Genomic DNA, 24,876 nt, shown 5'->3' on the forward strand with positions numbered 1-24,876 from the left:
CATACTTCATCATGCATTAAATTCACCCCCAAGTAACAATTTCTAAAGTACTTCTCCTAGTTAAGGCCTTTTACTTCAACAAATGATCCCACAAGTTGCTTTCAAAGTGACCAAGGCAGATAAGAAATATGGTTTCTCTTACTGGCCTTGCGTCAGCAAGAATCCAAGCACATTTCAGACATCAAATTTATTTGAGTATACCTGCTTACAGCTAAAGTTGCATGGAGTTGGAGGGGCAGAATTGTTAAATCTCTCTCCATTCATGTGTACTTTTCCACTTGATGCAGGGTGGTCAGATATTTCTTCTTATACTTTTAACATGCTCTGTTTAATATACCTAATACATTTTTGCCTACACTCTCACTAGCATTTTCACAACAAGGTGTGAATTGAAACAAAATACACGAACATATCTAGGCTCTAAAGCCCTTTCCATGGATTTTCTACCCAGGAAAATCCTAACCATATTTTGTCTTTGGTAAATCATTTTTGAAGAAGATATTTTCATTATTACAGAGCTTAGGAGCCCTAGTCATAGACCATCTTCCCACTGTGCTGCCACTGTACAACTACAGGACAAAAAGACAGTTCCAGCCCCAAAGAGTGATCAAACTTGGTTCTCAGCTTTATTATAGATATATATATTTTTTTAAATCCAATAAAATGAAGATAAGCCACCTCTCAATGTCCCTATCTCTGCTGCTTTTCTGCCGCCTCTGTTCTATATCTCCCAACTTCCCTTGGCAAAATGACAGACAAGCATGAACAGTATTTTTTTTTTTTCGGGTGGGGTCACCAAAAAGCACCAGAAAATGGTTACCTTCCTTTTCATAACTGTTGTGCTTCAAGATGTGTTGCTTATGTCCATTCCATTCTAGGTTTGTGCGCACCCACGTGCAGTCGTTGGAGATTTTTCCTTAACAGTATCCACAGTGTCAGCGGTGTCACCCCTTGAGTCCTGCATTCATGCACTGGTATATTAGGCACCGCCGGCCCTACACCCTCTCAGTTCTTTCTTGCTGGCAACTCCGACAGAGGGGTAGGAGGGTAATGGAATGGACACAGGCAACACATCTCAAAGAACAACAGTTACGAAAAGGTAGGTAACTGTTTCTTCAAGGGCTTGCTCATGTTTATTCCATTCTAGGTGACTCACAAGCAGTATCCTGGGAAGTAGGCTTGGAGTTCACGGTCTTGCGGCTTGCAGAACTGCTCTACTGAAGCCAGCATCATTCTAGGCCTGCTGAGTAAGCGCATAATGGGACGTGAACGTGTGGACAGATGACCACCCTACAGCTGTCCTGGATAGGCACTTGGGCTAGGAAAGCTGCCAAAGAGGCCTGCGTCCTGACTGAATGGACTATTATGATCAGTGGAGGGGAAACTTTTGTCTGATTGTAGCAGCAGCGAATGCTGGCAGAGATCCAAGAAGAAATTCTTGAACAGACACTGGATGACCTTTTATCCTACCAGCCATTGCGATGAACAATTGCACTGACTTGCGGAATGGCTTGGCCCTTTCAATGTAGAAGGCCAGTGCCCTCCTGACCTCTAGAGAATGCAACCTATACTCCTCTTCTGACTCATGCGGCTTTGGAAAAAAGACAGGTAAGTAAACATCCTGGCCCCTATGAAACTGTGAGAGTACGTTAGGCAGGAAAGCTGGATGTGGCCGCAGCTGGACCCTGTCTTTGTAAAAGATCGTATAGGGAAGTTCTAAGGTAAGCATCCTAATCTCAGAGATCCTGTGGGCAGATGTTATTGCAACCACAAACGCAACCTTCCAGGAGAGGAGGAGGAGAGAGCAGGAAGCCAGAGGCTTGAAAGGGGGTCCCGTGGGCTGTGACTGCACAAGGTTCAGGTCCCACTGAGGGACCGGGTCCCTGATGTGCGGGTAGAGGCGCTCGAGGCCCTTGAGGAACCTGGCAGTCATGTCCTGGGTGAAAAACGACCCACCTCGAGCGGCAGCTGGATGGCCAAATTAGCATCCAAGTGGACCTTGAGAGATGGAAAGAGTTTGAGATGCAGAATGTAATTCAGTATCCCTGTGAAGCTCTGGGGTGGGTATGGGCATGACATAGGTCCTTTGCCCGAAGCCCCTCTCCCTTCCAGTGCTGACAGGCTCTTCTTTGGCATCTTCATTAGAAGGGCCCTCAAGCGGATACCCTGCTCCTTTTGGGCTCTAGGGCAAAAGTTTTTTTTTTTTTTTTTTTTTTTTTTTTTTTTTTTTTTACAGTTTTTGCACTGGTACTTTCTATAGGACTCCTCCAAGCACTTCAAGCAGCTGTTGTGGGGGTCACTAATAGGCATTGGGCTGTTGCTTGACGAGTGTGGTTTGAAGCCAGTGGGAACAAGGCATGCCCCACTGCAGGGCAAAATCCCAACCGGGACTAACTACCAAATTAATCCAACACTTACCTTAATGGCTGGCTAACTACCTACAAACCATATACAAAGAAGATAGACAATGGGTTGCAAAGAACTGCTAACGCTCTTGCAATGCAAGGCGAGGCACACCAACCAACCATCATGGGCAGTAAAAAGGAACTGAGAGGGTGGTGGTGCCTAATATACCAGTGCACTAGCACAGCCCACAAGAGGCGCCACAGCCAACCCTACAGATACCACTAAGGCAAAAATCTCTGGCTATGCACATAGGCGCACACACCTAGGCTGGAATCGACCTGAAGAAGATCTCAAAGAAGACACAAAGTCCTAACACAGCACAGCTGTGGCTACGTACTACCAAAAGCAGAAGCAGCAAGTTTATAAATTTGGTATAACATTTTAAAAAGGTATTAATTAATTGGCAGTTGAACATGTTCTAAACTCAAAGAACAATGTATAAAAACAGTGACTGAAGTTTGTTACATGTGGATGTAATGTCAGAGCCACAAAGACTGAGGTGTTTTTTTTTAATTGACAATTTAACAATGAGTTTGCCTCATCCTTGTGTAAAACATGCACATGTTCTAATATCTGAACAATCACCATGAATATACTGTAGTTGAGATTTTCAAAGCCACATAAGGGAATATAGACACATCTACCATTAGTTTCACTTAGAAAATCTCAATGTATGTCCTTTTACACTGTCTACAAGAGAGAAGGGAAATAAATATAACATTAAAAAGTGGGTCAGTAACCTATTCATGCACAGTGGAAGTGTCCTTTATTTTTTTGGCCCCAGTTAAAACCTTCTGTAGAGGCCAGGACAGGGATATATCCCTTTTGAAATAATTATTCTGACAAACCCATGTAGAAGAGGCTTTCCAGCTCCCCCTTCAAAGACTCTCTCATACTTGTCTGAGGATTGCATACTGTCAAATACTACTGCATTTTCTATGAAGTCAGCTATGATGCTTATATATGCCCTATATAGCAGATGTCAAGAAGACAATATTCATCTATATACAGCTACTGAGATGAGAATTAAAAGGCCTACACTTATCTCTCTTGGGAAGATGCACAATGACATCAATGGTGTGGGGTACAGAATCAGGGCCCAAGCCTTCTGTCTGCATTGCTCATCTCTCTTATACCACCAGAAATAAGAAAGCTGCATGACAGGCATGTGCAGCCTGAGGCAGGAATTGACACTGGGTATTTGCCAAAGTGACCCCCAAACGCTCGACTAGCCATCCAAAGTTTGAAAGGAATCAGAGTGTTGTTCAGTTGGGCTCAGTATATACCCAACTGAAAAAAATAAAAAACATAGCTGCAGTCTAACAAGTAAACAGCTCAACTACAGAGGAGCAGATAGATTGTAAAAACACACAACAAAACAAAAAAAACCCTAGGCCTAAAACCATGGACATTTTCCTATCAGTGGTCTTCATTACTGAAGCAAAGTTTTCTTTCAGCTCTTTAAATCAGACTTGAACTCTAAAACAATCATTTTTTTGAGTAAAATAAGATATCCCTCCTAACTTTCTTTCCAGGACTGAATCACTTCAGAATGTTATCTTACTGTAAAGCACACTCTCCTTTTGCACTTCTGTCATCAACAAGCCAAGTAAGGTAAATTTAAGATTGTTTTACACAAAGATTTATTAGCAACAAGCTTTTGAAAAGTCTCAACAGTGTCAGTCTAAGAAGAACTGGCAGTGTGAATAAAAAGTATAAATGCTGATATAATTGGCAGCCCTGAAAACACTGCCTGCTAAATAAATTTAAAAAAAAAAGGTAAATCTAAAATGCATACTCTGAACAAAATTAAAATATTAATCTATAATCAGTGATTGTAACAACTGTGCTGTCTGCCATAGGCAAATGAAACAGAGCAGAACAAAAAGTAGTAGCTATTAAGCAGCTGCATCTTTCTTTGACACAGCCCTACTCAAATCATCCACTAGACGAAACATAAAAACAGCCAGTATGTAACACCGACCACGTCATACTCACTCTGTCAAAGTGCTGCTGCAGATTATACTTCACTTGCACTCTTTCAGCTGTTTCCATTCCTGAAGCTGTGTTTAGGCATCTTCTCAGAGTTCCAATTTCCTCATCTGCATCCTCCCCCAGAAATATCCGCTCGTCCAGATTTCCAACTGACAAAACATACTCTTCATAGGCTTTGTTGATGGCTTTGCTACAGCAGGGGGGGAAAAGCATCAGATATTTATACAGCTTTTGTTTTGAGTATCTGCAACAACTGATGGGTTGCTGTTTTATCTACTTATTGTATACATTTATCTAGTACTTCTGCCTGTTGGAAATTTACTGAAGATATTTTTAATCCTAATTTAATATTTGAGATTTATGTCATGGGCCATAATATCACTAGTATGATAACAGCAAGAACATATAACTGTCTTTCCTATCCAATCTGAAAAATGGCTATGCCATTTAGTAAAAGCCACAGAGCTAACTGAAAGTAGTATTAGATCTACCTTAGCTCCTCTAGCTTTCCATAGTACTGAGAAATCTATATTTATCTGGAAGTTCCTCCTAACTGACAGTGCCTCTTAGAATCAATCAAGAAGTGATTCTGGGTTTGAAGGCACATGCGTGACCAATAAATCATTTTAAAAAATCCTAAAGGATGTTATGCAAGTTTAAGCATGTTTTTTTCCCCCCATTATAAGAAAGGTTAACTAAAATTTTAGGTACAGAATGTTACCTTAAAATTATTTGTGAATATGATTTAGCAGAAGCATATAAGGCAAATAAGAATTAAAAATAAATTGGAAGTGGGCAATATGAAAAAGTCTATAAGTGAATAGTTTTTAGGGTCAGAGTATATTAAATTAGCAAGCAGCTGTCCCTCATGAGAAAACAAAATGAGTAGAACTCCTCACTGCCAGTACACAGAGAAGGCAAAACAATGTCTGAGTTACTTACACACTGTATGTGGCTAGCTGAGGATTCCTCTTGTGTAAGGAAAACCTTTGGGTACCGAAGAGCTCGCATACCAGACCCATGTCACCTCACCTTGGGGCTTCTGGTGAATGAAACATGGCTAGAGAGCTGCTGCATTCCAATGATCCCCCAACAGTCCCTGGCGGCTCATTGCAGCTGAGCAAAACAGAACAGTCTGAACTGCTCTAAATTGCACTGGGACATAATCCATGCCTAAAGGTGAGGAAAATACACTTTTGTGCTGAGCCCTTCTTCTTTTACAATTAGGCCAAATGCAAAAGATCTGGCTGTGTGTGTTTTCATGCCTGTGTGTCTAGGTCTCCCACTGTGTGAAAAGGGGATGTTACCTCACATAGGCATGTGTGCTACAAGATAGGGTCAGTTTCCACAAACTCCTGCCTTTCTTAAGGAGGCATCAGATACACACACTCTCCCTGCCCCCTTCACATTAAAGAATACCTTTGACTGTTTCATGACAAAGGGGCAAGGCTTTTACTACACCAAGAGAACAGAACCATAGGAGCACTCTTTCACTGGTTTTGTCTTCCCTACAAAAAAGTCTGTTCTTAACTCAAGTTGGCTAATGCAAGGTAAAATCCCAGTGAAGTCAGGGAAGTTTGTAATTTTCACACAAGTTAGCAGGTTGAGTTAAAGACCATGAGGGAGCCTAGCCTTTAACACAATCTTAGAAACTTCCCTGTCTTCACTAGGATTTTACCTCATAGTAGCTAACTCAAGTTAAGAACAGACTTTTTTTTGTAGGGAAGACACGGCCATTAGGACCATGATATGCTGGTGTAAAACTGCTTTTCTTCTGAGTGAAATTTTCAAAAGCATCTAGGTGATCCGATTACTTAGACCCTTGTGAATGTCTCACCTTTTAAAAAACTCCTTATATGCCTATAACAAGATTTTTTTAAAAAAGTTAATTATTTTTTTCTTTGGTGGAAGAATTAAGGGATGGTTTGGCTCTGTAAAGGGGATTTTAAAATATTTTTACTATATGTCTCAAAGTATGTGGATAATACACATTTGATAAGTTAACACAAACATTTGTTAATAATTCATCCATGATGTACACATTTTCTTTCCTTAAGAGTATAAAATTCTCTTTTCTCTCATCAAACACATACTAAAATGAAATAACTCTGATCCTCGATACTGTTCATGAGAGACCGCCTTCATAGTCCTCTTCTCCCTTACATAATACTGTGAACCTTTACTCAAATGATTTTGAAATCATGTGCCTAATTTTTAGAAAACTCCTCTTCGTAATTGGAAATAACACGCTCATGCTCACCTGCCATTCTTCAAAATGGCCTATCAGTGTCCTGCATACCTCTGGATCCAGAACCACCTCCCAATTCCAGGGATTTCTGGACAAACATGGGCTTTTCAGCTGGAGAAAATGGGGGCAGCACTAAGGTAGAACTTTTGATCTAATACAACCTTCTCATGGGTCTGAGACAACTGCCAGGAGGCATACCAAACATTGAATGGAGAAGAGAAGTGTAACAGATATCTGTAATAATTTCTGATGATCTGAGGGGAACAAAGTTCATGCCAAGGCTTTTCAATATACAGTACTTTTACTGTCAAATGCATTTCACAGTTCAAATATTATTTAGCTCGCAAACAGCTTTTTTTTTTTAAAAAAAACACATGAATAGATTTTATTTCAGACTTTCATTCAGCAAGTTCATTAGAACAAATGTCTGAGACCAGTTTGTTCTAAATAATTTCCTCCATTTCCAAACACTTTCAGATAAACGAGGAAAAACAAAGAATATTTCTGAAAATATTTGTTTTTCATCAAGAAATCCTCCCTCCATATATCCTAATTCATGTTCTCAATATGAAAATAACTGTCTGTGGCTCCACATCTCTCTATTAGACAACACAATTAAAATAAATCTCTCTCTCTCTCTTTCTGGTACTCTGATCTCTACATAAGGGATACTAAAATAATGGAACACAGCAAATAAATTTCTTCCTCAAGAAATATGAGCCCTGAAATATGCTTGAAACTGAGATACGTCAAAATAGGAATCTGAAAATTACATTTAATTCAGGAGTCCAAGCAGTTACATAAATCAACTAGTTAATATTTTATTACCACTAAAAGGTACAAAACATAAAAACATACAATGCCAATACAGCTGTTTTTGTTTTGAAATTTGGAAGGAATTTTTATGCAAAACACTCACAAGCTGTCTCCAAAGCTCCCAGGATCTAAAAATCCAGTCAGATTTTCTTCCTTGCCTTTTAAAATCTGTAAGAAAATTTAGTACAAATGGTGAATATTTCAGTACTGTGACATTCTAAAGCCAGTCATTAAGCAGATTTCTTCTCCCTCTGCAAGAAATCTTTTAAATCTATTAGACAAACCTTCTTGTCAAAAAGTTTCCTAATATATGGCTTCCAAAAATGTTCCTTTATGCCTTTGGCATCCAAAACCAAACCATCATGTAAGGAACAGAGGTTTTCAATGATGCAGGGAAGGTCAGAAGACGGTTTATAATCCTTACTGTGAAAGTCCTCAGGAAGGCCTACAGATTAAACAGAAAAATGTGATATTTAGTTACGTAAATTCCTGTCCTGCGAACCAAATATATCTATATAAAGAACTAAAATACTGCAAGACTAAAATAACTAGCCACCTTGAAAAGCACTAATGAATCTTAGAATGTCAACTTAATTTGACAATATTATCAAACACTATTTATAAACATTTTTAATTTGTGACAGAGAAAAATAATCACAAACATGTAAAACCATTTTTTTTCCTAATGGAAAATTGATCAAATACTTATGAACTGTATGAATTAGTAAAATATAGCCAAAGAAGTGGTCCTAAGGGGCTCACAGGCTCCCATCCTCACTAACGCTTAAACTAAGCTAAATGTAGGAAAATGTTAGAGGCAAATAAACTAAATCATAGAATACCAGGGTTGGAAGGGACCTTGGGAGGTCATCTAGTCCAATCCCCTGCTCAAGGCAGGGCCAATCCCCAGACAGATTTTTGTCCCAGATCCCTAAAAGGCCCCCTCAAGGATTGAACTCACAACCTTGGGTTTAGTAGGCCAATGCTCAAACCACTGAGCTATGCCTCCCCACCTCCCTGCACTGAAAACAAAAGTTTAGGTCTGAAGAAAAAAATTATATTACTGACTCAATGGAAACATTGCACTATTTAATTATTTGTACGTGTTTATCATGTCAATTTACATTTTGTCACTGTCTATTGTCTTTAACGAGAAAGCAGTGGTTGATTTGCTAGCTTCCTTCGATGGTGCTTTCTGTGTAAATGATATTCCTGGCTTTTCTATGCACCATTAATGAATTCCAATTGTTTATTTCAGAGTACACTGTATAATAGAAACCTGTTAAATTGTACAGCCACTTAGAGCAAAGAATTAATACCTTCAAGATGTTTAGTCCTTTTCATGGATCAAGCCAATATTTTATTATTTAGACTCTGCCCTACACAGTCTCAAAAAAAGGATTTAGTTTTAGCAGTTTTCATTGTTTTGGATTGAAGAAAACTTTTCTTTTACATACCTTTAAAGGTAGGGTTGAGAAGTTCCCTACGATTAGGACACTGTAGAGCATTTCCATATACTAGATCCAAAGCACATAGCAAGAGATGGTAGGAATTGACTAAGTCATCACTGATCATGGGAAAATTTCCTATGTGATTAGAAATATACACACAGTTAATTTACAATAATGTCAGCTTCAGAATTCGGAAAACAATTCACTCTTCAGATTTGTTCAATAATCATAATGCCGAATAATATCTCAAGATCTCTCTCTTTGTTGACTGTAATAAATATCTGATAGAAAAAGGGAGCGATAAACAGATAAACATTGTGTGTGTTTAGGAATAGCGTTAACTTTACTGGTTATTATTACATTCTGTTTTGAAAACAAAACCAAGAGAAAGTTACTCACCTTGCAGTATATGAGGTTCTTCAAGATGTGTGTCCCTGTGGGTGTTCCACTCTAGGTGACGGTGCGTCCCGGTGCTGTCGATCGGAGATTTTCGGTAGCAGTGCATGGTTGGGGTGCACACACCCAGATGGTATCTTCCGTCTAGTTGGAATCTTCCTGAGTGCGTGCGCCCCACACCCTTCTCAGTTCCTTCTCTACCGTGGAGCATCATACTAGTACTCCAAAGTAGAGGGGAGGAGGGCGGTGAGTGGAGCACCCACAGGGACACACATCTCTAAGAACCTCAGTTACTGCAAGGTGAGTAACTTTCTCTTCTTCTTCGAGTGCTGTCCCTGTGGGTGCTCCACTCTAGGTGAATGTGTAGCAGTACCCACTATGGTTGGTGGGACTTTGGAGATGCAGCAGTGAGTACTGTAGATAGTACTGTATGGTCTACTATGGTGTCTGCCGTGGTGTCTTGCATGAGAGCATAGCGTTTTGCAAACTTGTGTTCAGATGACCCCATAGCCGCTCTGCAGATGTCAGGAATGGGAACGTTGTGCAGGAAGGCAACGGATGTCAACATGGCTCAAGTGGAATGAGTTCTAATGCCTTTGGGCGGTTGAAGATTTTGCGCATGGTAACAGGATCTGATGCAGTCAGAGATCCAGTTGGATAGACGTTGTTTAGAGATAGCCATATCTTTCGATCTTTCGGTAATGGAAACAAAGAGTCGTGGGGACTTATGAAATGGTTTGGTCCTGTCTAAATAAAAGGCGATTGCTCGCCTGATGTCGAGAGTATGCAGGGCTGCCTCTTGCGGAGCCTTGTGAGGTTTGGGATAGAAAGTAGGTAAGTATATAGGTTGGTTGAGGTGGAAGGTGGAAGGTCCTAAGGAAGATACCACCTTAGGAAGAAATTTAGGATGTGGTCTCAAAGTGACTTTGTCTTTGGAGAAGATTGTGTAGGGAGAGTGGGCCATCAGGGTGCTCATTTCACCAACTCTCCCTGCTGATGTTATGGCAACTAAGAAAGCAACCTTCACGGACATATGAAGATGAGAGGAGGTAGCCAAGGCCTCAAATGGAGGTTTCATGAGAGCATGAAGAACAAGGTTAAGATTCCATGCAGCCGCTGTTGGGTAAATTTCAGGGTGGAGATTTTGCAGGCCCGTGAGAAAGTGTTTTATGGTGGAGTGGGTAAAGAATGAATAACTGTCTAATAGGTCATGGAAGGTGGTAAACACCGCCAGGTGCACTTTGATGGTGATGAGCGAAAGTCCTTCCTGTTTTAGTTCCAGGAGGTAGTCTGGAATGTTAAGGAGGGTCACGTTATTGAGTGCTAAGTGATTACATGAGCACCAGGGGGGCGAAATGCTTCCACTTCTGCAGGTAGGTTTTACAAGTGGAGTCTTTCCTACTGTGCAGGAGGACATATTGGACTTGCTCAGAACAGGCTAGTTCATGGGTTTGGAACCATGAAGGAACCAGGCTGTGAGGTGGAGCTTTTGGAGCTGGGGTGAAGAACCTGTCCGTTATCCTGGGAAACGTGGTCTGGCCTGTTGGGGAGAGCCTGTGGGTGACAGGAGGATATGCAGAATAGGTAGGGATACCACATCTGTTGTGGCCAAGCTGGGGCAATAAGGATGATCCAGGCCTTGCCGTCTGCAATCTTCCAAAGAACCCTGTGTAACGGAGGGATTGGTGGAAGGTGTACAGGAGGGAATTGTTCCATGGGATGAAGAATGCATCTCCTAGGGATGCAGTCCCGCTCTGGAGCAAAACGGAACATTTGCGATTCTAGGTTGTGGCAAAGAGATTTATTGACGAGCTGCCCCAGAGGGAGAAGAGCTGTTGGAGTACTGCGGGGTGCAGTTCCCATTCGCGTTGTGTCAGGAAGTGCCTGTGAGTGCGTCGGCAGTAGTGTTGTGTCAGCCTGGTAGGTAGGAAGTGATGATGTGTATTTGATGTCGTATGCACCAATTCCATAGTTGAATGGCTTCCATGGAAAGGGAATGTGATCAGGCTCCCCCTTGTCTGTTGATGTAGTACATACATGCTATGTTGTCTTTTAAGGCCCAAAGAGATTTGTTCTTTCTGAGGGGAAGAAAGTGAGGAATGCTTGCCTCACGGCTCTGAGCTCTAAGAGATTTATGTGTAGGTGCGTCTCTGATGCGGACTACCAGCCTTGGGCCCCGTGCCGCCCTAGGTGCGCTCCCCAACCGATTAGGGAAGCGTCCGTGGTGAGCATGAGTGTTGGGGAACATTGCTGGAAGGAAACCCCTGTGCAGAGGTTTTCTGGACTTGTTTACCAATGCTGGGAAGCTATAACATTGGGAGGAGGAGTTAGCAGCATCCCTACGGTGTGTCTGTTGGGTTTGAAATTGGAATTGACCCAACCCTGGAGACATCTCATGTGTAGCCTGGCGTGATGAACCACGAAGGCGGTGGCTGCCATGTGATCAAGGAGCTGTAGGCAAAGTCTTGCCTGTGTCCTGGGACGAATAGAGAGTGCACGTTTGAGCTGCGTGCTGGCGAGGAATCTGTGATATGGGAGCGAGGCCCTGCTCTGGATTGAGTTGAGATGAGCTCTGATGAACTCGATCTATTGTTTAGGTGTCAGAGTGGATTTTTTTGGATGTTTATTTGGAGGCCTAGGCTGTGAAAGAGGGAGATGGCGAAACGGGTAGCTTGAAGTGTCTCGCCACAGGAGTTGCCCTTGATAAAGCAATCGTCCAGATACGGGAACAGCGTGACCCCATGTTTGTGGAGGTGAGCCACGACCACGGCTAGAGTCTTGGAAAAAAACTCTCGGTGCTGTGGCGGGTCCGAAAGGAAGAACTCTGTATTGAAAATGGTCATGACCGATTGTGAATCGTAGGTAGCGTCTGTGAATTGATATATGAAAGTAAGTATGCTGTAGGTCGAGGGCTTTGAACCAGTCCCCTTGATCCAGTGCAGGTATTATTGTGCCCAGTGTGACCACCTTGAATCTTTGTATCCTCACGAATTTGTTCAGTTGGTGTAGATCTAGTATAGGCCTCCATCCTCCAGTTTTTTCCTGCGTTAGAAAGTAATGGGAGTAGAAACCTGTCCCTTGATTTTGCGTTGGCACAGAATCCACTGCACCTAGTTGTAGAAGATGCGCCACTTCTGTGCGAAGTAAGTGGTCGTGAGAAGGGTTCCTGAAGAGGGACAGGGAAAGGTAGGAGAAAGTTTGTCCTTATCAAAAGGGAGATCTTCCACTTTGGTCTGCAGTTCTTTGGGGATGCCAGATGTAGACAGCCATGAGGATATGCGCATAACCACAGCAGTTGCAGTTGTATAGGCTGCTGTGTCTGCCGTGTCTAGAGATGCCTGTAGGGCTGTTCTGGAAATCAGTTGGCCCTCAGTCAGGATTGATTTGAAGTCTGCTCTCATATCCTCTGGAATGTAGGAGGCAAATTCAAAAGTTTAGTGTAATTATCAAAGTCGTAACTGGCGAGGGGAGCAGAATAGTTTGCAATTCTGAATTGTAGTGTGGAGGACATATAAACCTTGCAGCCCAAGACGTCAAGGCATCTACGGTCCTTGTCTTGTGGGGTGGGTCGATATTGTGACTGTTTCTTACTCTGTGCAACTGCATCCATGACAAGGGAGTTTGGCGGTGGATGAAAAAATAGCAAGTCAGCGTCCTCAGCAGGGACATAGTACCTACGTTTGGCCTTTTTGCAAGCTGGTACTAAAGATGCTGGGGTTTGCCAGTGTGTGTCAGCCAGCTCCAGGAGTGCTTCGTTTATAGGGAGCGTGATTTTTGAGGGTGCAGACAGTTGAAGAATTCTGAGGAGTCTGTGTTGCATCTCCTGAACTTCTTGAAAGGGGATATCTTGACTGAGTGCTGAAAAGTTCTTGAAATTGTTTACAGTCATCCACGGCCCGTGGAGGCAGAGGGAGGAGGGCTCCTTCCAGGGCTAATGGAAAGTTAAGGATATGGCATAACTTGCATACTCAGGAGGGGACTCAGGCACCTTAGAAGTGGACAGAGCAGGAGACTGATGCACAGAAGGAGGATTACTAGTAGGAGGATGTTGCCATGGGTACCACTGAGGCCAAGGCATAGGCTAAGAGAACACAGGTGTTGCCCATGGGGGGTCGAAGTAGGGAAGCTGAGGCTGGTGGCCTTGAGCCGTGACCTGAGGTGGCAGAGGTGCCTGTGGAGGAGAAGCAGGAGGGGAGAACTCCGCTTGCTGCTGTAAATCAAGTTCACCGTCAGTGAAAACCAGTTCAGGTAGAGATAGCGGCAGTTCAAAAAATGAGCCCTGTGTACATAGGAACAGAGAGTGAGGCTCAGGTGGCACTGAAAGCTCACATTGAGTGAGAAACTGTTGCTCCTGCTCCCTGGGCTGAGCTGAGCCTGCTCTCTGCTCTAGCTCATTAGCAGGAGAAAGTGCAAGTGACAGTAGTGCTGCAGACTGCTTGGAGGTGCCCTGCAGGGGTCTGCTACTGGTGCCTGGGTGGAAGATAGTCTCGGTGCCAACGTTGTTCTTCTCCCCGCAGGGGAGGATTGCGGTGCCGAGGGGACCGGAGTCACAAGGACCTTCCTGACACGAGAGGTCGGATCCCTGGCTCTGTGCTCTGTCAGAGCTGCGGCTGAGGCATTAGAAAAAGCTGAGGCACCTGCCTTTGGTGCTGTCAGCACAGATGGTAGGGATCTCGTGGGAGACCCCCTACCCTTGTTAAAGTCTCTCCTGTGAGACTGTTCAGCTTCTTGCCTCCGCTCCAGGGAGGGTGAAGCAACACTGCCCACTGGTTCTGATCTAGCTGGGGCGCATGTGGGAGTGGATTTGACCTTTCCTATCTCCGAAAGCGGCTGTAAGGATTTTCCCCCCCCCATCATCAGCATTTTGAGCCGCAGATCCCTGTCGCAACGAGCTCTTGACTTGAGGCTCGCGCAAGGGAGGCACTTCACAGGGATGTGGGTGTCCCTGAGGCACTTCACACAGTATGAGTGCCCATCTGTCCATGACATGGATTCCTGACAGGAAATACGCCTTTTGAATCCTGAAGCTCCTGGCATGATGAATTAGAGGCCGAGGAGAGTGTCTCAACGGGAGACAAGCCTGAGGGATTTTTTTTTTTTTTTTAAACTAAGTAACTAACTATGTAACTACACTAAAGGAAGGGAAACAACTGGAATGTAACTAATAATTATTTCTATGTTCTTTGTTACTGTTTTCTGTAGAGACCAGGGAAGAGAAGGTAGCACTGCCCCGAGTCCCATCTTCAGCCGAACAAGTTCACTTTGTGGCAGTGAAGCAGAGCAAAAGGAACTTAAAGTGGGTCAAGAATGTCCCTAGTGAATTTGCCCATGAAACAGGAATCTCCACTAATAGAAAGCTGACAAATGTGGCTTTACTGCTGCCTATACCAGCTCCACTGCCTGGCTCTGCCACCTCCTGCACCAAAACCCCTCTGCACCCAGCATGAGGATGCAGGGAGTGCATCACAAGAGACAGACAATGCACAGTGCAGAGAGGCTTTCCTTATTTTATACACTATTATGTAGTTTTTTATTTATCCCTCCCAAATTGAAGAGTCTAACAATAAAAACCTCCAATTTCATCAATGGAACTCTAAAAAATAAAATAAAATAAAATCAATCAATATGGACTTGAAAAGCTAAATTCACCAATTACTTTCATTTCCTTTATTAAAATAAAAGAGTTTAGAATTGGTGATTCCTCTAAGCTATTCATTAACTGTCTTTTCTGCCAGTTATTGATGCTTAAAGTTCTGTAATAAAAATTGTAGATTGTGTAAGATAAAGATATATAAGGCAAATACATGTAAATTAGAATACGTTTCCTTTGATATAAAAATCATTAGGCTAATTAGGCTAATTAAAACAAACTGAATCAAACTCTTCTAATTCTGTGTATCCTGAATGTTCTTTTATTTAAGTGTTACACTCTTTATTTACATATCTATTTGCAAGCAATTAAGCAAATGTCAGAACAAGGCAAGCTCTAGAAATGATACTGTTTACTTTTTATTAATTAATAGGTGCTATGTCGCAGCAGTAAAATGAAAGCCTCAGTTAAGTAAAACAATAATCACTGACAGCACCACAGTCAAGAATAAATCTAATTTTAAGGGCACCAAAAGATTATTCCAAGCTATATTTCCTCGATCCATAGCATTTCAAACAATGGTCTACTATTTTCCCCTTCCCAAATCAAAAACCAATTACATTCTGCTCAATCCCGTAAGAGAAACACTTTATTTCCATTTTAACTGCAAACAAACCAAGCAAGATAGTTTAAAGAGTGATTCTTTGACAAGCAAGATAGAGAGCAACACAAACAGCAATGACACTAGATTACAATATTAGTACTAATCTTACAAATCAAATAAAACCAGTCGCTGACTTACTTTGCTCCCAGACAAAAAGGGATTTAACAAGCAAATCTGCTATATTTCCTACACTGGAAAAGGAAGTTGCACACACTGCTCTTCAGCCTGGGAAGCTTGTTGCACAGACAAGCCCCAACTTGTCATCGATATGTGGTTGCCATGATAAGGATAATGGTCAACCCTCAAAACAAAATAAGCAACTTTCAAAGCAAAAAAGTGCCTTTAATATCCCTGAAGGTCAATTTAATGTAATGATCTTTGTTGCCCCACTTTTATATCACTACTAATTCTGTGTTTTAGACTTGCAAATATTATAAAACGTTCCCTTTCTTTGTAGGATGCTATAGGTTATATGGCACCTATGCCAGACCAGATTGATTTAAATCAACAATTTTATCATGATTTCAAAGACCAAGCAAGGTATAATCTCATACGTTAGTATAACCATAAAAACATGCAGATTTGAAACTGACTTCAGCTTTAACACTAAATTTGGTGCTTTTTGCTAACCAGGAACATACACTGTATCTACACATTTATTTAAGCAATTATACAGCTTAATATACATAACTACCTTAAATTGTGTTGAAAACATAAGAAAAAGTTACTCAAGTTTGAATGAATTAGTTCAAATGGATAAAATATTCTCTCTGCCCTACTCGCTAAACTGAAACCAAAAATAATTAAAGCAAAATCATTTCTGCACAACAGAAACGGAAAGTACTGACATTCAGAAAATGTACCGGTAAATAACAGTGTTTTTCTATTGTAAAGAATGAAATATACCTATATACTTAATGCAATATGACTCTGCAATACGAAGGTTGATTTGACCCCAAATTCAGAGACATTACCCCATATTCTACATATATTTTAAAAGCAGCTCCCTTTACTCATCTTGCATGAGTAAGCCCTCCCCAAATGTTAATTTTTTGTATTTAAATGATATTAGAGTATAGGCTTAAACACAGGTTGTCATAATATAAAATTCAATTTTAAAAAGGATTATTTTTAAAAGAAAATGCATTTTAATTTAAACTAAAACAACCCAATTTTTTTATTTTTAAAAAGTCAACTTTTATCCATCCTGATCTCTTCTGTTCTAGGCAGCCAAGTTAAGCTGTGAATCAGAACTTGCTCTCATCACTGAGAGCACCATCTCAAAAATCCATAGCTAGTGAAAAATATTAATTATAAATCCAGCAGAAGCAAAGGACAAAACACCTACCCCCCATTCCTCAGCAGCTTCAGGGGTGGCAAAGCTTTGTCTGGGCCAGCAGAAGAAAAAAGAAAACTCTTGGCCTCTTTAAGGATTGCCCTCCTTTCCCTGTTTCCTCCCATCCTTCTGGAAACTCAGACTTCTTGTGGACTTGAGGAATGAGGGTTGTGGCAGACTTGCTAGATATGAGAGTAACCAGCATAAGCCTGTTCTCCAATGCACCCAAGAGAAGGTCTGATAAACCCTTCACCCTGTCCGGGGGACTATTCTGCACTGGGAAGAAATTCTAATCCAAATTGGAGATGTGAGGGACAAACCAGGTTTTGGGGACTTATGGGCATTACCACCTTTTTGGTGCGAGGACATAATTTTGTCCCCTCTCACTGCCAGACTGGCCTGGAGAGAGGTTTGTGGGGTATGTGTTTTTTTGTTTTTGTTCTCAGCAACCCAGGCATGGTGGGGTACGTTAGATTAAATTCATTTTGTTGCAACATGGCAGCTACCCAATGCAGGTAATTATTAAATGCAGAGTCCGGTTCCCTGATAAATCAGAATCAAAGCAGATTAGGAAAAAGCAACTGCTAAAGGAGAGAAATGGGTACAACACTGTCTGGTACAGCAAGGAGACAACCCCCAACCATAACCCCATGGTTGCAGCCTTCCACCATGTGGAATAGATTACAAAGGATGATCTGCACCAGACAAGTTAGTGCTGAGTAGTTCTCAGATGTGTTACTAAATAAAACTGTGGCCTAGCTAAACCATATTCACATTGTCTTGTTTTTCTTTCCGTGGCGTCCAGGACCAGGGAAAACTCTGATAGTTATAAAAGTAAGGAATAAGAACCAGTAACCCAGCATTTATTATGCTTGAGCAAACTAAATGACTAAGGTTATCCTTACCAACTTCCAGTTGCAAGCTACAACAACTTCATGTGTAGGATATTAGGAGACACACACCCACACTCAAGTAAACTTAAAAATGATTGTCTCAAAGTTTCAAGAACCATCAAAGTTTCTGCATCCTACCTTCCTCCCCCACACCCGCTCTCTGGCAGATACCAAAATGTATGTGAGAAAAGAAAAAACCCTTTAGCTTTCTTAACTAGCAGCTGCCTCCTGAACAATCTATTCAATGATGCCAGTGCCCTTTAAGACATCAAAATGGATTTAATGATCATTACTTTTATAAAATGGGCCCAACACAATGGCTACGGGCACATGCACAATAGTACAAAATTAGCTGACTATCAAACTTAAATGAAACCTAGAGTGACACTCTCACTTCCCCGAGATGCCATATAAACAGAACTGTAACCCAGAATGAACTCAGACAAAAGCTGGAGTAAAACAGATGGTTTTATACTGTGACTGAAAGTCAATAAACTTTGGTTTGGTTATACTAGTGGAAGAACCAAATTCCAGAGTCAAAGCCCTTCCATTGAAAATGCTCTGCATGCAGACTCTGGATGTTCAATTTCAGGAACCAAGATAACTCAGCCACTAATCAGTTATGAGGGTTCCAAGGGAAGTGGTGAAGTTTCTCATACAGCTAGAACAAAGACTCGGTTTTAAATATTAACATAAATCCCCTGCATAGCATGTGAAACAAATAAGAAGTCAGTACAGCTTTTGACATGCTGGTGTAAAAGGCTCCTTGGAAGCAGCTGCATCCAATAATAAGGTGACAGAGGCATGAACAACCTTGGCAAAGTCCACATCAAAGAAAAAGTTGCAATTATTGCATCAACTGTATAAAAAAAGACAGTACTTCTGCTCACCAAGGCTCATGCCATGATCTATCAGATTCAAAAAAACTTCCTAAATTATTAATCTGTGAGTAAATCCCCTCAGTCAGATAGGTAAGCATCATCCCTGCCATTCTCTTTAGATGCTTTCTCCAGACAAAAAGCTTCACCTCTGTCTTACTTGTTTCAGTGAGCTCATTCTCAACCAAACCCTATTTCAAGTAGGCACTGAGTAAGCAAAAGCACCATAACATCCAGATTTGAGAGAGAAAAAGACTGAGCCATATCAAGGTAAACCACCTCCCTTCACAATGGGTTTAAGATAGCTCAGTTACAAGTCCCACAGATTTTAAGGTCAGAAGTGACCTTAATGATCATCTAGTCTGACCTTCAAAGTCACATCCAACTTGTAATTAAACAGTGTAATAGTCTATATTTTTGTCAACATAGGAATTAGTGACAGCACAGGGTTACTCTCCATAGGAAATTAAAAAAAAAAAAAGAGACATGTCTTTGTAGTTGTTTCTTTGGAAGTACATTGACAGAGAGGATTTTGAACAAAGACAAGACAAAATGTATTTTGGTCTACAGAGAAGTTTTGATTCAATTCTTTAAAGGAAACAGATTTGCCTGTACAAAATGCAGCTAGTCACATTAGATACAGATAGCTTTAGTCACTACAATAGCAACAGGTTAAGAACACACACAGAGAAAGGCCTGCTGTATAAGCACTGAAATTTCTCTTTTAATAGATATATTATTTGCAAATGGAGCCAATAAGAACATTTTCAACACAAAAATAATGCCTACTGTATAAAGATAATACAAGCAGAAAGATGTTAAAAATACAGAGAAGACTGAATATAAGATAGTGGGTGGACCAACATGAAGAGATTGAATATAAACATATGCAAACTGATGTGTGTAGAACTGATTGTGTATTTAAAAATTAAGAGAGAAAAATGAAACTCCAAATCTACTGCAGACAGATTTGGGGTCAGTGGACAAACTGAGCAGGAGATCATGTGAGTTGCCAAGGCACTCATTTGTTTTCTGGGATGAGGTGGTGCAAGTATACAGAAGGTTCTCTTATATGTAGAGCTCTACAAAATTCACAGCCATGAAAGATGTGTCATGGATCATGAAATGTGGTCTTGTGTGTGCTTTTACTCTATACTATTATAGATTTCACAAGGGATACCAGCACTTCTCATACTGAGGGCCCTGATGCAAAAGGGAGTTGCAGGGGGTTTACAAGATTATTTTAGGGCTGTCATAGTATTGCCACTCTGACTTCTGCTCTGCTGCCTTCACAGCTGGGTGGATGGAGAGTGATGGCTGCTGACTGAGGGTCAAACTCTGCAGGCAGCAGTGCAGAAGTAAAGGTGGCAATACCATACCATGCCATCCTTACTTCTGTACTGCTGCTGGCAGCGGCTCTGCCTTCAGAGCTGGGTTCCCAGCCAGCAGCCGCCACTCTCCAGCTGCCCACCTCTGAAGGCAGCACCGCCGCCAGCAGCAACATAGAAGGTAGCAGTACCGCATCCCCTCCTACAATAACCTTGTGACATTGACACGCACACCCCTCCTTTTTTGATCAGGACCCCTACAATTACAACACTGTGAAATTTCAAATAGCTGAAATGATGAAATTTATGATTTTTAAAATCCTGTGACCATGAATTGACCAAAATGGACCATGAATTTGGTAGGGCCCTACTTATATGATGTTATAGGGCTATCTGAATACTGCCCACATTTCTGGTCTGTTCATTTAAAAATAAATCAATAAATAAAATACTAAAAGAGGGCAACCAAAAGGATGAGAATATTATTTGTGATAATTGTTGAAAGAAGAACATCCACATTATACAGTTTCATTATTTACCCTTCTAAGCTTATTGAAAAAAGAATAAAATACTATTAAATACTGTAAGTGTAGCTAGAAATACAAGAAAAGTTTGGTCTTATCTTGGTCACCAATGGACATGAAAATCCACAACATGAACATCTTAACATGAATCCACAAATGTTTCAAGAGGCTTCCCCCTTTTAGAGAGACAAAATGCTGGGAAAGCTGAAAATGCAGCCAACATGAAAGTTACAAGATTAAGTGAGCTCATCATTGATCTTTAAAATGTGTGGAAAGATAAAGCTGAAGAAGTAAAGGCAGGGAAAAAGAGGGTCACGAGGTCTGTTGTGGAATGGCTTCTCTGAGGAAATTCACTGGGTTAAGATATGCTAAAATTTTTTATGCTTATCTGATGTTCGAGGATCACTCCTTTTTATTCATATATAAGCTATGCTGGTGTCATAAACAGATAGTAGGAGTTAATAGAACAGAAGTACTTTATATCTCTTTTGACTGTAAAGGGTTAACAAGTTCAGTAAGCCTGGCTGTCACCTGACCAGAGAACCAATCAGGGGACAGGATACTTTCAAATCTTGAGGGAGGGAAGTGTGTGTGTGTGCTGTTAGTTTTTGGTTGTTGTTTTCTCTGGATTCTGAGAGTGACCAGACGTGCAACCAGGTTTCTCTCCAATCTAGGCTCTTATCAGTTAAAAATAGTGAGTACTAGGTAGATAAGGCAAGTTAGGCTTATGTTTGTTTTCTTTATTTGCCAATGTGCATTTGGCTGGAAGGAGTTCAAAATTGCATTTTGCTGAAAGGATTTTAATTTGTACTGGTATACTTAGGCTGGGAGGGTATTCCCAGTGTCTATAGCTAAAAAACCCTGTACCTAATCTATCTTAAATTTACAAAATAATTTTACTGTTTGTCTCTTTAATTAAAAGCTTTTCTCGTTTAAGAACCCGATTGTTTTTTCTGGTGAGACCCCAGAAGACTGGGTCTGGATTCACCAGGGACTGGTTGGGGAAAGGAGGAAGGGGAGAGAAAGGTTAAATTTTCTCTTTGTCAGGATTACTTTCCTCTCACAGGAAGAGTCTGGTGGGGAGTGAATTTTCTTCTCCGTTAAGATCAAAGGGTTGAATCACAGTGATCTTCCAGGGTAACCCAGGGAGGGGAAACCCGGGAGAGACCACGGTGGGGGAAAGGGTTTACTTTCCTTGTGTTAAGATCCAGAGGGCCTGGGTCTTGGGGAGTCCCTGGGCAAGGTTTTGGGGGGACCAGAGTGTACCAGGCACTGGAATTCCTGGTTGGTGGCAGCGCTACAGGTTCTAAGCTGGTAATTAAGCTTAGATGAATTCATGCTGGTACCCCATCTTTTGGACACTAAGGTTCAGAGTGGGGAATTGTACCATGACAGCTGGAGGCTAACCAAGGAAGTTTGCAGCAAATGTCATTCTTAACAAATCTCTTACCTTTTGCATGAACAAACAGCACCCAACAAAACTGGAAAACTTCAGAGACTGTGCAAGGCTGTCGTCTTTTGGAAAGAAAAATATTGTAAGAACATAGCAACAAACTCAATGCATTCACACTGACAAAACAGCGTGCCTTAAAGTGTCCTCAATACTTGATGGGACAGTAGACTTCTACAGATAATCCAAAGGATGGGCACAACTGTACAGGGAAGTTTCCACAGTGCCTGCTCTCCTGCACAGCACTTTCATTGGGTATTACTAATCCTTCACAGGGTTCTCAATTAAAAAATGTGAGTGAAAATAATTCATTCATTTTTAAAAAAAATAAAATGGACAGATTTGCTTGTATTGAGTGAGTATTTGCTTGTTTCTGTCTGTAGCACAGAAAGAGCCTGTTTCAATAAAAGTTAACTATAAGTTGAGCAGAATCAATAATATTTTTTATTGTACATTTAAAAATTATCTTCATACATATACCAAGTGTTGCAAAATTACTGAAGATCATAATGATTAGAAATGTGTTCTGAGAGTTAAAGTACAAATGGCTTACAAACACTGTGTTTAATCAGTGGGTTGGGTGGTATTTAATCAAGTGCATTTAGTGAAAGCCAGATTTTTAGAATTGTGCACTCACAAAAACTGTGGCATGCATTTGTGCATACACAGTTCTACAAATCAGGCAATGTATTTGCAGTGTTCCTCGTGTCTTACTTCAGTTAGTGACTAGACAAAATCTACCCTAATAAAACATAGATCTTCAATATGGCCCTCATGTAAACAAACAGCTTATCTACTGCTGCTACTATTTTGTTTAACACTAACATATCAGCATTTTTTGTTTTGCTTTTAGACCCAGATAGTATTCTATTATTTGTGAATACCTGTTTCCCAATGTTATGTTTTTCATTTTTGCAACCTGAGATAATGAACAATTCATAATTTAAATTCAGAAACCTCTGTTTTTAGCACTGTCATATCCATTTTATCTCAGCATCTCTAATAATCATCACTGCTACTTAAATAAAAACAAATACTCTGAGTGCTGTAAAAGAGCAGTTCTCAGTCTTAGCATGGTGAGAGTTTTTTGTTGTTTTTTTTTTAATAGGAAGTTGCAACATTTTCTAATGGGCATAAATTTTCCTTTAAAAAAGTTTCTAGTCTTCCTAAGAACGGAGACAGCCACCAGGCTGTGAGGTGCTATAGTAATTAGGTTTATTGAATGCGCCATAAGAAAATGAGATAAAAAACAGTTGAAGTGCCATATTCTGCGATGCTCTGGAGCCAGCGCAGCCCCTGATGTGAGATAAAGCAGCCCTAACTTACAACAGCTTTATCCAGATGCCAGTGGATCATTCCACAGCCCAGAATTACCAAGCACGAGTTCCAGGGATGTAAAGAGCACAGATTATAATGGGCCATGGTTGCTTAAGGGCCATTTTACAACCCCTGCAAACCCTTGTAACAAGGAAAAGAGTGTTACCTTTTCCATAACTGGTGTTCTTTGAGATGTGTTGCTCATGTCTATTCCACAACAGGTGTGCGTGTTCACCACGTGCACTGGTGTCGGAAGTTATTCCCCTAGCAGTACCGGCAGGGGAGCGCCCCTAGCAAGCCCTGGAGTGGCGCCTCCATGGCATGGTATAAGGGGCGCTGCATGCTCCCCCCACCCTCAGTTCCTTCTTGCCAGACCACTCCGACAGAGAGGAAGGAGGGCGGGATGTGGAATAGACCTGAGCAACATCTCAAAGAACGCCAGTTACAGAAAAGGTTACTGTCTTTTCTTCTTCAAGTGATTGCTCGTGTCTATTCTACATTAGGTGATTCCAAGCTATATCTGTTGGAGGTGGGCAGGAGTTCACAAATTCTTGGGATGGACCACAGCCCTGCCAAACCCAGCGTCCTCCCTGGTTTGGGAGATGATCACATAATGCGAGGTAAATGTGTGAACTGAAGACCATGTAGCAGCCCTACAAATGTCCTGGATGGGGATATGGGCCAAAAAGGCACCGAGGCCTGTGCCCTAGTTGAGTGTGCCCTCACAATTGACAGCAGGCAGATTCCCATCAGGTCATAACAGGTGCGGATGCATGATGTGATCAAATTGGAGAGCCACTGAGTTGAGATCAGCCAACCCTTCATGCATTCAGCTGAGATGATGAACAGCTGCAAGGACTTTCTGAACGATTTTGTCCGCTCCAGGTAGAAAACCAGAGCCCACTGCACATCCAGTGTGTGGAGGCGGCGCTCCTCGCTAGATGCTTGGGGCAGAGGACCGGCAGGAAAATGTCCTAACTCATGTGGTAGGCAGAGACCATCTTTAGAAGAAACGAAGGATGTAGGCGGAGCTGGACCGTATCCTTATGGAACACCATGTACGGGGCTCAGAGGTCAGAGCCCTGAGTTCCAAGACCCGCCTAGCTGATCTGATCACTACCAGGAAGGCTACCTTCCACGAGAGGTGCGACCAGGAGCATGTCGCTAGCGACTCAAACAGGGGAGTGTCCGTGAGGCAGGCAAGCACCAGGTTCAGGTCCCACTGTGGGACTGGGGGCCTGACAAACGGGAAGAGATGATCCAATCCCATAAGGAATCGGCCAGTCTTAGCATGGGAGAACACTGTGTGCCCCTGCACTGGCGAGTGGAAGGCCGATATAGTCACCAAAGTGCACCTTGATGGATGAGGGCGCCAGGCCCTGGGCTCTAAGGTGAAGAAGGTAGTCCAGAATGAGCTGGATTGGGACAGCCATGGGGAATACGTCCCACTCATCCGCCCATCGGGAGAACCAAGACCACTTTGCCAAGTAGGCTCGGCGTGTGGAGGGTCACCTGCTTTCCAAGAGGACATGCTGAACCCCTTCCAAGCATGTCCTCTCCTCCTGGCTGAACCACTGAGCAGCA

At 41.8% G+C, this 24,876-nt stretch overlaps 1 protein-coding gene and 1 long non-coding RNA gene across 5 annotated transcripts in view; one reads left to right on the plus strand and one right to left on the minus strand.

Moving 5' to 3' along the window:
* RBL2 (RB transcriptional corepressor like 2) overlaps nt 1-24,876 on the minus strand; it is a 60,748-nt gene that overhangs the window by 16,122 nt on the left and 19,750 nt on the right. For all 4 annotated transcript variants that reach the window (XM_032805381.2, XM_075073783.1, XM_032805378.2 and 1 more), the window contains 5 exons: nt 21,976-22,040; nt 8,923-9,051; nt 7,750-7,910; nt 7,569-7,633; nt 4,405-4,591 (listed from right to left, as the gene is read on the minus strand). In XM_032805381.2, coding sequence (XP_032661272.1) covers nt 4,405-4,591; nt 7,569-7,633; nt 7,750-7,910; nt 8,923-9,051; nt 21,976-22,040 — 607 coding nt within the window. The remainder of the gene's footprint in view (nt 1-4,404; nt 4,592-7,568; nt 7,634-7,749; nt 7,911-8,922; nt 9,052-21,975; nt 22,041-24,876) is intronic.
* On the plus strand, nt 917-18,457 carry LOC116839445 (uncharacterized). Its single transcript, XR_004377147.2, has 3 exons — nt 917-1,608; nt 3,942-4,020; nt 16,793-18,457. It is a non-coding gene; the product is annotated as an uncharacterized LOC116839445 (long non-coding RNA).

This window comes from Chelonoidis abingdonii, chromosome 19 (assembly GCF_003597395.2).
Source record: "Chelonoidis abingdonii isolate Lonesome George chromosome 19, CheloAbing_2.0, whole genome shotgun sequence".
Taxonomy (NCBI): Eukaryota; Metazoa; Chordata; order Testudines; family Testudinidae; genus Chelonoidis; species Chelonoidis abingdonii.